The sequence below is a fragment of the Coregonus lavaretus genome (genome assembly GCF_964263955.1).
Source record: "Coregonus lavaretus genome assembly, chromosome: 2".
NCBI lineage: Eukaryota > Metazoa > Chordata > Actinopteri > Salmoniformes > Salmonidae > Coregonus > Coregonus lavaretus.
This window is the reverse complement of record NC_139989.1, coordinates 9,851,507-9,863,288: the sequence shown is the minus strand read 5'-3', so window position 1 is coordinate 9,863,288 and position 11,782 is coordinate 9,851,507. Positions and strand designations below refer to the sequence as shown.

Genomic DNA, 11,782 nt, shown 5'->3' with positions numbered 1-11,782 from the left:
GCAACTTTTAATCAAAATGGCGGCTTCCTATAGCGAAAACGTGAGTTGGGCAATATGCTTTAGTTTTATGTCAAGATTTTGGATATTTATTGAAACGTTTCAAGATTATTAACCTTATTTCTGCCATATCTCATGATTGAAAAGACCGCAATTATCCAGCCACTTCACACAGGGCTTGCCATAGCTATTTAGTCAGAATTTGACTAGCTAGTTAGATAGCTAACTAATTAGCTTAGCTAGTAGCCAAGTCCTGTAGCTAGCTAGCTGTAGTAGCTAACAATGGGACAGTGTTTGCCTGGGTTTACTAACTTTGACAGAAGTATTATTGTAATATTTTGATTTGCTATTTTCTTTCAGGATTTGATTGACAGTGATGGACCCAATGCTGTGCGGCTGTTGAACAGTCTCACTGAACAGGTTAGGTTCAGAATACAGCTAGTTACAGATTTGACACCAGATAATGAGAACCAAATATTTGTGGAATCCATTACTGAGCGTTACAGGTTTGCCTATACCAAACGACCTATACAAAACGTCTAAAATGTCCGTGACCAGTTGCAGGTGGTTCTTTTGAATTTCGAAAATGCTCCATTATTAAAATAAATAAATGTTTTGCTCCATGAAATAATCCAACAATATGTACGCCGCAATCTTGTCTATTTAAAAAACGGAGCATTTTCTAAATTCAAAAGAACCACCTGCAACTGGACAAAGACATTTTAGAAGATTCAGTTGAAAAATCTATGACAACGTTTTGAATAGGCAAACCTGTAACACCCAGTAATGGATACCAAAAATCTTTGGCTATATCACATTATCTGGTGTACGATCTGTAGCTTGAATACAGCCAGCTGTTTGTCTTCTGTAGCTTCTTGCTAATGATGTGACATACAGTACCAGTCAAAAGTTTGGACACCTACTCATTCCTGGGTTTTTATTTATTTATTTTTACTATTTTCCACATTGTAGAATAATAGTGAAGACAACAAAACTATTAAATAACACATGGAATCATGTAGTAACCAAATAAGTGTTAAACAAATCAAAATATGTTATGTTTGAGATTCTTTAAAGTAGCCACCCTTTGCCTTGATGACAGCTTTGCACACTCTTGGCATTCTCTCAACCAGCTTCATGGGGTAGTCACCTGGAATCCATTTCAATTAACAGGTGTACCTTGTTAAAAGTTAATTTGTGGAATTTCTTTCTTCTTAATGCGTTTGAGCCAATCAGTTGTGTTGTGAAAAGGTAGGGTTGGTATACAGAATATTTGGTAAAAGACCAAGTCCATATTATGGCAAGAACAGCTTAAATAAGCAAAGAGAAACGACAGTCCATCGTTACTTTAAGACATGAAGGTTACTCAATGCGGAAAATTTCAAGAACTTTTAAAGTTTCTTCAAGTGCAGTTCCAAAAATCATCAAGCTCTATGATGAAATTGGCTCTCATGAGGACCGCCACAGGAATGGAAGACCCAGAGTTACCTCTGCTGCAGAGGATACGTTTGTTAGCGTTACCAGCCTCAGAAATTGCAGCCCAAATAAATGCTTCACAGGGTTCAAGTAACAAACACATCTCAACATCAACTGTTCAGATTTGACTGCATGAATCAGGCCTTCATGGTCGAATTGCTGCAAAGAAACCACTACTAAAGGACACCAATAACAAGAAGAGACTTGCTTGGGCCAAGAAACACGAGCAATGGACATTAGACCGGTGGAAATCTGTCCTTTGTTCTGATGAGTCCAAATTTAAGATTTTTGGTTCCAACCGCCGTGTCTTTGTGAGATGCAGAGTAGGTGAACGGATTATCTCCACGTGTGGTTCCCACCATGAAGCATGGAGGAGGAGGTGTGGGGGTGCTTTGCTGGTGACAGTCTGTGATTTATTTAGAATTCAAAGCACACTTAACCAGCATGGTTACCACAGCATTCTGCAGTGATACGCCATCCCATCTGGTTTTTGCTTAGTGGGACTATCATTTGTTTTTCAACAGGACAATGACCTAAAACACACCTCCAGGCTGTGTAAGGGCTATTTGACCAAGGAGAGTGATGGAGTGCTGCATCAGATGACCTGGCCTCCACAATCACCCGACCTCAACCCAATTGGGATGAGTTGGACTGCAAAGGGTGGCTACTTTGAAGAATACTCCTGAGTGGCGCAGTGGTCTAAGGCACTGCATCGCAGTGCTAACTGTGCCACTAGAGATCCTGGTTCGAATCCAGGCTCTGTCGCAGCCGGCCGCGACCGGGAGACTCATGGGCGGCGCACAATTGGCCCAGCGTCGTCCAGGGTAGGGGAGGGAATGGCCGGCAGGGATGTAGCTCAGTTGATAGAGCATAGCGTTTGCAACGCCAGGGTTGTGGGTTCGATTCCCACGGGGGGCCAGTATAAAAAAATATGTGTTCACTAACTGTAAGTCGCTCTGGATAAGAGTGTCTGCTAAATGACAAAAAATAAATAATAAAAATAATCTCAAATATAAAATATATTTTGATGTAACACTTTTTTGTTTACTACATGATTCCATATGTGTTATTTCATAGTTTTGATGTCTTCACTATTATTCTACAATGTAGAAAATAGTAAAAATAAAGAAAAACCCTAGAATGAGTAGGTGTGTCCAAACTTTTGACTGGTACTGTAGCTACGGTAGTGTTTATCAGTCATATCTATTACTAGTTACTGAGATCTATTACCAGTCACTCAGATGTATAAGGTCAGTCTGTACACATTCAATCCTAGGTGGCATCAGTTACAGGGCAGGTTCGAGATTTGCTAAAGAGGGTCCAAGATGGAAAATTCCAAACATCCAAGGTAAGTACTATTATAGGATTCACACATAAGGGCATTGAGAGTTCACATTGGCGTGGACTCAAACAGGCAGCATTGTCTCTCTCAAATGATTTATGCAAATGTAAATTTCCCACTCTCTTGTAGGGTTTGTCTTTCCTTGACCTTAGATATCAGCTGCTGCTGTTTTACCTGCAAGATGTCACTCACCTGATCAGTCTTAAATCCGAGGGTGGTAGTGTGAAAGACAGTGGTGCCCTTCACAGACTGGTCACCGTCAGAACAGTAAGATACCCTTCATTGCTGGTCACTACATGTTGTACCACTCAGTGTGTGGGGCTGTACATGTGCAACCTCTCCCATTTTCATCATCCCACATTCAAATGACTGTTGACTTCTTGCATAGTCTTCTTGGTCTTGTCTGGGCTCATGAATGCTATCTTGGACCTCTGTTGCTATATTCTAACTATTGTGATGCTCTACTTAAAGGTTTTGGAGAAGATGCGCCCTCTGGACCAGAAACTGAGATATCAGATTGATAAATTGGTGCGAACAGCAGTGACTGGGAGCTTAGGTGAGATGTGATATTGAGGAAAGGAAGCAAGTCTTTTAATTGTTATGAAAAATGTATGTACTTATCAGAATGCATGTGATAAACATTCCTTGATTGTATTGCAAATAGTTTTTTTTATATTTTGTAGGGGAAAATGACCCATTGCAGTTCCGTCCCAATCCGGAGAACCTCGTTAGCAAAGTAAGCACTTCTCATCTCTTGGCATCCCTCAATCTATGTTAGATGAATACAATTATAAACTGGGTGTTTCGAGCCCTGAATGCTGATTGGCTGACAGCCGTGGTATATCAGACCGTATACCACGGTATGACAAAATATTTATTGTTACTGCTCTAATTACCTTGGTAACCAGTTTATAATAGCAATAAGGCACCTCTGGGGTTTGTGGTATATGGCCAATATACCACTGCTAAGTACTGTATCCAGGCACTCCGTGTTGCATCGTGCAAAGAACAGCCCTTAGCTGTGGTATATTGTCCATATACCACACCCCCTCAGGCCTTATTGCTTAATTATATTATTATTCATTTTGTTGCATTGTTCCCTATCGCAGAATGAAATCTGGTTTACGCAACAGCTTTTGAATGTCCTTACTTTTTAAAAAAATCTAAAAAATCATTCCATAGCTAAGTGAATCAGAAGACTCAGAGGATGAAGATGGAGAGAAGGCTGAAGGCACTGAGAAAAAAGTGCCATCTAGTGGCAAGAAATATGTTCCCCCCAAGATTGCCCCAATGCACTATGGTAATGTCAAATATAACAGTATTTTATCTTCCTCTCTGTTGAATTGTATTTAGACATCCCCTCTTAAAAATGCACCCAAAGCTTTCTTATTTCTGTGATGGATGATAAAAAAACAAAACCATGGCTGTGATGTATAACACCTCTTTACTTGACCAACAGAGGGAGACCTGACCGATGCAGACAAAAAGAAGGAGCTGGCGGACAAGCAGAGGCGTGCCGCCCTCCGCAGCTCTGTGATCCAGGAGCTCCGGCAGCAGTACAGCGATGCTCCCGAGGAGATCCGCGAGCACAGGGACTTCCAGACGGATAGACAGAGCCGAGAGCAGCTGCACAGGTCAGTGCTGTCATCATCACACATTGATGACACAATCATTGATTAGATTATTGATTTGTTTCTCATTTAACTGTGTAGTACTACAGTAGTTTGAGTCCTCTCATTTAGAGGGAGTCCCTTCATGTATTTATTTTCTTCCTTTAGGAAAAACTTTGAGGAGTCGATGATGGTGCGTCTGCAAGTGCCCCGAAATGAGAGAAGTGCTAAGAAGAGAGGCATGCTGGGAATGTCTGGTCAGCTGAGCGGCATCACACGGTTCAGTGACATCACAGCCCTGACGGGCGGAGAGGGACAGGTGAGTTGGACACATTTAAGTGACACACACCAGTATTCTACAGGTCACACTCCTTGCTGATATGCAGTGAATGATAATATAAGATACAGTGGGGGAAAAAAGTATTTAGTCAGCCACCAATTGTGCAAGTTCTCCCACTTAAAAAGATGAGAGGCCTGTAATTTTCATCATAGGTACACGTCAACTATGACAGACAAATTGAGCATTTTTTTTCCAGAAAATCACATTGTAAGATTTTTAATGAATTTATTTGCAAATTATGGTGGAAAATAAGTATTTGGTCACCTACAAACAAGCAAGATTTCTGGCTCTCACAGACCTGTAACTTCTTCTTTAAGAGGCTCCTCTGTCCTCCACTCGTTACCTGTATTAATGGCACCTGTTTGAACTTGTTATCAGTATAAAATACACCTGTCCACAACCTCAAACAGTCACACTCCAAACTCCACTATGGCCAAGACCAAAGAGCTGTCAAAGGACACCAGAAACAAAATTGTAGACCTGCACCAGGCTGGGAAGACTGAATCTGCAATAGGTAAGCAGCTTGGTTTGAAGAAATCAACTGTGGGAGCAATTATTAGGAAATGGAAGACATACAAGACCACTGATAATCTCCCTCGATCTGGGGCTCCACGCAAGATCTCACCCCGTGGGGTCAAAATGATCACAAGAATGGTGAGCAAAAATCCCAGAACCACACGGGGGGACCTAGTGAATGACCTGCAGAGAGCTGGGACCAAAGTAACAAAGCCTACCATCAGTAACACACTACGCCGCCAGGGACTCAAATCCTGCAGTGCCAGACGTGTCCCCCTGCTTAAGCCAGTACATGTCCAGGCCCGTCTGAAGTTTGCTAGAGTGCATTTGGATGATCCAGAAGAGGATTGGGAGAATGTCATATGGTCAGATGAAACCAAAATAGAACTTTTTGGTAAAAACTCAACTCATCGTGTTTGGAGGACAAAGAATGCTGAGTTGCATCCAAAGAACACCATACCTACTGTGAAGCATGGGGGTGGAAACATCATGCTTTGGGGCTGTTTTTCTGCAAAGGGACCAGGACGACTGATCCGTGTAAAGGAAAGAATGAATGGGGCCATGTATCGTGAGATTTTGAGTGAAAACCTCCTTCCATCAGCAAGGGCATTGAAGATGAAACGTGGCTGGGTCTTTCAGCATGATCTCAACCCCATAGAAAATCTTTGGATGGAGTTGAAAGTCCGTGTTGCCCAGCGACAGCCCCAAAACATCACTGCTCTAGAGGAGATCTGCATGGAGGAATGGGCCAAAATACCAGCAACAGTGTGTGAAAACCTTGTGAAGACTCACAGAAAACGTTTGACCTGTGTCATTGCCAACAAAGGGTATATAACAAAGTATTGAGAAACTTTTGTTATTGACCAAATACTTATTTTCCACCATAATTTGCAAATAAATTCATAAAAAATCCTACAATGTGATTTTCTGGATTTTCTTTCCCCTCATTTTGTCTGTCATAGTTGACGTGTACCTATGATGAAAATTACAGGCCGCTCTCATCTTTTTAAGTGGGAGAACTTGCACAATTGGTGGCTGACTAAATACTTTTTTCCCCCACTGTATATATGCCATTTCGCAGAAGCTTTTATCCAAAGCGACAGTCATGCTTGCATAATATTTTACATACGGGTGGTCCCAGGAATAATGGGCACACTTCAGATTTATTCTCCACTGCTGTGTTATGATATTAATATATGATAGTGTCATCCCTTCAGGACACGGATAACCCAGGGCCCAAGAAGAAGAAGAAGAAACTAATGAAGAAGAAAACTAAAAGAAAAGGTGAGCCTGAGTTTTGTTGACATCATTGAATACATTTACATGCACAGGAATAATTCGATATTAAACTGATTATGGCAGTATGCAGATTATGCAATAGTCATGTAAACACCTTACTCTGCTTATCTTAATCGGTGTAGGGTCAAAATCGAAGTAAGCATACGCCGATTAAAACACCTAATTTTCTGAGCAATAATTAGAATTATTTAGACACAAACACCTTAATCGGCGGTCCAGCGGTGTATTTGATCTGTGCATGTACTAGCACAAGCTGAGCGAGCTTCCCGGAACAATTGAATGCATGCGTCTTAGAAGTAGTTTTCACATGCAAACGTTGTATGTCAGAACTCAGAATCAAATATGCTTCCCAAAAATGACATGGGCTCTGTGGTAGAACGTTTATTTTGATTGGCAATTTTCTGCATTTATCAGAGTGCCATCAAATAAAAATCATATCACATTTTATTGGTCGCATATACATATTTAGCAGATGTGATTGCAGGTGTAGCGAAATGCTTGTGTTCCTAGCTCCAACAGTGCAGTAGTATCTAACGCTTCACAACAATCTAAAAGGAAAATAATGGAATTAAGAAATATATAAATATTAGGACAAGCAATGTCGGAGTGGCATTGACTAGTATACAGTATATACATATGAAATGAGTAAAACCGTATGTAAACATTAAAGTGACCAGTGTTCCATTATTAAAGTGGCCAGTGTTCCATGTCTATGTACATAGGGCAGCAGTCTCGAAGGTGCAGGGTTGAGTAACCGGGTGGTAGCCGGCTAGTGACAGTGACTAAGGTCAGGGCAGGGTACTGGGTGGAGGATGGCCTTGAGATAGAAGCTGTTTTTCAGTCTCTCGGTCCCAGCTTTAATGCACCTGTACTGACCTCGTCTTCTGGATGATATGGGGGTTTACAGGCCGTGGCGGTTGATGTCCTTGATGATCAGTAGCCTGATTTCAGACGTGTCCATGTAAACAGGATTATTAGGGAACTTGTTCTTCTTGCAAAGCATGTAAACGTTAATTGAACTATTATTAATCTGACTATCCACAATCAAATTGTGTGCATTGCATGTAACCGTACTCATTGTCAGGCGATCAGTGATTTATTTTGTGTATTCAATTGATTCTCAATGTTAGACCATTTTACAATGACTTGAGTGCAGTGATTATGCATTGTTAGTTAATCAACATTGTTCTTTGCCTGCAGCTTTCAGAAGATAGGATCAAGAATGGAATCCTAAAACCACAAAGCAGGATGAAGAATGTTGTTTTAGGCTAAATGGGATAATTCACTTGGAATAGCTTTTCAGGATCATTTTGTGACTGTAGGTGCTCAAACCATGTGTATTATAAAGGAGCATTTTACCCAATATTTGTTTTCATACTATCATTAGTCCTTGTTTGAGTCCCTCATGCATTTTAAGAATGTTTCAGTATCATGATGCTCAAAATTCCATCCATTTGGACTTCAGAGCAGATATGTTTTCCTTATTGGGCATAAACTGTGACTGGTTAAGCCACACATATTCAGGACAAGTGAGGTAGCTTAGTGGTTAAGAGCGTTGTGCCAGTAACCGAAAGGTCGCTGGTTCTAATCCCCGAGCCGACTAGGTGAAAAATCTGCCGATGTGCCCTTGAGCAAGGCACTTAACCCTAATTGCTCCTGTAAGTCGCTCTGGATAAGAGTGTCTGCTAAATGACTAAAATGTAAATGTAATTTAAAACAATGCAATTTAAGGACAATCAAACATGGTCTAACATTCATCCATACTGAATTCACTCTTGCTCAAATTCAAGTGTATTCTTGAAATACATTAACTAATTGTTCTCTAACGCCCATATTTTGTAGCATAAGGGCCTGTTGGATAGATTGTTTATTTTTTTCAATTTAAAGTTGAGTTCTTGTTTTTCCAATCAACAAACAAAACACAATCCACAGTCGCATACAATCAGTTGAAATGTCTATTTCCAAGTACTTGATTGTTTCTGCCTAAGCTAATAAAACCTTATTCACTGCTTTAATACATACAGTAAGGTTTATTTTACATAACAGTACATAGCATGCTCCACGAATACAAAAACGCAATTTGCTTGAGACCTTTAAGTAAGATGTGTAAATTGTCATTCTAACTCACAAGGGTGTTGGGCACCTGCAAAAGATCAAGGCCACGGTTTCTTGTCTGACCTATCCATGTTCACGAAGCATAGTCCTGCCTTTCATGAAGAAGCTTTTACCCTTTTCGCCAAAATCAAGCCTAAAAGTAGAAACTAGTTTAACTAAAAACAGCAGAATGCCAACTTACAATTAAACAGTTATTTTGAGAAAGTAATGTCAAAAATGTAGATTTCAGCCTAAATAGACATACCCAATAGTAATTAATAATGTATCATGAGAGGGCCATAAACAATACCTAGTACTGCTTATTTATACTGCCAGAAATTCAAATGAGGGTACACAGTACAAATATTTAAAAAAAACAATCATGATTTGTTTTCCCCTTTAACAGAAGTGGGGGAATAGGGCTTGAAATGCTTTTCTAAATATAGTAATCAAATTATAAACGACACTTACTATAATATTCCACATTAACTGTAAAATACATCATACTGAATGACAGTACAAAATTGGCACCATTTCACAACTGTACTGGTCATTTTCTGTGGAGCCAGATAGCTGCCAAAAGGTTTAACGTACGTATCATTAGAAAATCCATTTGTAAATTGTTAGGATCGTAAGAAAAGCCATGAGTGAAACATGAAACGTAAATGTGAAATTTCATCTGTGAACATACAAACACCATGTTACGATTACGAACTAATGTTTTAGACTTGAACAAATCTTGTTGCAATTCTGGCGTACAATAATACCTTTCAGAGTTTAGAAGTTTCATCTCACCAACAACAAAAAAAACATACAAACAGCCTGTGAGGAGTGCTACTTGAACAAGCATAATACGGTATAAAAAAAACAAGTCAGGGAAACCGGAAAGAGGTATCCTGCACGTAAAAGTCTCCATTCTCTAATACTCCTCAGTAAAGTTTATTTCACATTTAGGTCACTAATGTAATGGATCTGTTTGGTGTAAGGCCTCTAAATACTTAAGCAAAATTGTTAAAGCACATGCAGTGGCTGATAGGGAAACAGATCTGGCAATAAGAATAGGTTATAGATGGTCTTGACCATTTGGGACCCCATGGCTATTTAGCTCAGGATAGGTTATAGCCAAGATTTAATCAATATTTAGTTTTGTCTCATTTATTGATATAGCCTCTGCGTGATGGGGTTGTGCAACGCAAATGGCTATAACAAGCCTACATACAGTGGAATTCGCAAGTACAACAGTCAAAATGGCTAATATAAGGCCTACAGTCTGTGCTCCCAAATACTGTAAAAAGTGTGATTCATTATGTTACATGATCGCCACAGTAACACCACGCAGCTATACAAATATAATTATGCAATTATATGGCCATTAAATAACACAACAGCATGGCATATTTAGATAGTGGAATAGGCTTAGCCTAAATCATATTTACTTTCTATTTTGCAGCCCAGGCGGTTATTCTAGACACGGCTCTTCTGTGTCTTTATAGTATCATTCTCACAAGTAATTTGCTGAAGGCCCAAGCCTATACTACGCCATCTACTGGTATAACGTCGTTTTGGAAATTAAACCGGAACCTGCAAAGCAACTAACTTCTGTGTTAGAGTTGCTTGATTGACTAGCTATGTTCGGTTCATGTCCTTTGCAGATGCCACATTCCTGACAAAAGTTTGTACATATAAAAATTATCTGTAACCGAGTAAAGGGAGATGTAAAGTAATAATTGACAACTCCGTTGTGTCCTCCTCCCAGAGTGCAAAGAGCCTTGGCGTGACCCTGGACAACATCCTGTCGTTCTCCGCTAACATCAAGGCGGTGACCCGATCCTGTAGGTTCATGCTCTATAACATTCGGAGAGTACGACCCTGCCTTACACAGGAAGCGGCACAGGTCCTAATCCAGGCACTTGTCATCTCCCGTCTGGATTACTGCAACTCGCTGTTGGCTGGGCTCCCTGCCTGTGCCATTAAACCCCTACAACTCATCCAGAATTCCGCAGCCCGTCTGGTGTTCAACCTTCCCAAGTTATCTCACGTCACCCCGCTCCTCCGCACACTCCACTGGCTTCCAGTTGAAGCTCGCATCTGCTACAAGACCATGGTGCTTGCCTACGGAGCTGTGAGGGGAACGGCACCTCCGTACCTTCAGGCTCTGATCAGTCCCTACACCCAAACGAGGGCATTGCGTTCATCCACCTCTGGCCTGCTGGCCCCCCTACCTCTGCGGAAGCACAGTTCCCGCTCAGCCCAGTCAAAACTGTTCGCTGCTCTGGCACCCCAATGGTGGAACAAGCTCCCTCACGACGCCAGGACAGCGAAGTCACTCACCACCTTCTGGAGACACTTGAAACCCCACCTCTTTAAGGAATACATGGGATAGGATAAAGTAATCCTTCTACCCCCCCTTACCCCACCCCAAAGAAAGAAAGAAAAATAAATAAATGGTAAAGTGGTTATCCCACTGGCTATAAGGTGAATGCACCAATTTGTAAGTCGCTCTGGATAAGAGCGTCTGCTAAATGCTAAATGTAATTTAACGTGTAAATGTTGATTCAGTCTTAACATAGGGTGTGTACGTTTACAGATCTAATTTAACGGTTACGTTTTATATTTCACACATGGCTTTTCTTATGATCCTAACGTTCAACCTTTTGGCAGCTATCTGGCTCCATCATTTTCTTCCCAGCGTCCTCTGAGCAACACAGACCCTATTCAAATGCCTGTCGATTCTTTACAACTCCAGCTTTAAGCACGACATGATTTTGTCCCTCTAACCAACAAAATGTGGTCTTGTTTCAATTCTACTAAAGTACTTTATTTTTTAATGTTGAAAGCTCTAAATCCATCCGAGAACATCACATCGAGATTATACTGCTTTTGCTGCAATCGCTAGGGTCTCCCGTTTCATATGCTGTATTGTAAACGGAGCTGCGAGGTTCACAGGCAGGGACGTGTCGCAATGCAAATGAGGTGTCAGATTTCACATACTGCATTTCAGAGAGCGGCATGTGAAGCGGAACAACCAGAGCGTTCACGGAGTGCACAGCAATTGATGTTGCGCCATTCACAGATCGCCCTGTACACAAATGTCGGTCTGAACCGCTC

At 40.9% G+C, this 11,782-nt stretch overlaps 1 protein-coding gene across 1 annotated transcript; it reads left to right on the top strand.

Moving 5' to 3' along the window:
- On the top strand, positions 1 to 8,597 carry LOC311137391 (neuroguidin-like). Its single transcript, XM_084171854.1, has 11 exons — positions 1 to 40; positions 358 to 417; positions 2,750 to 2,821; positions 2,945 to 3,082; positions 3,287 to 3,371; positions 3,499 to 3,551; positions 3,998 to 4,115; positions 4,275 to 4,449; positions 4,594 to 4,744; positions 6,499 to 6,565; positions 7,781 to 8,597. The coding sequence occupies exons 1-11, from the start codon at positions 17 to 19 to the stop codon at positions 7,792 to 7,794; spliced, it is 957 nt and encodes a 318-aa protein (XP_084027980.1). The 5' UTR covers positions 1 to 16; the 3' UTR covers positions 7,795 to 8,597.
- Positions 8,598 to 11,782: the final 3,185 nt, after the last annotated feature.

What these genes read in the sequence shown, in the direction of transcription:
- LOC311137391 (XM_084171854.1), top strand. Translation starts at nt 17, where the DNA reads ATGGCGGCTTCCTATAGCGAAAAC. An exon ending in GACTGGTCACCGTCAGAACA is followed by an intron (nt 3,083 to 3,286) that starts GTAAGATACCCT and finishes CTCTACTTAAAG; the next exon opens with GTTTTGGAGAAGATGCGCCC. An exon ending in CGGAGAACCTCGTTAGCAAA is followed by an intron (nt 3,552 to 3,997) that starts GTAAGCACTTCT and finishes ATCATTCCATAG; the next exon opens with CTAAGTGAATCAGAAGACTC.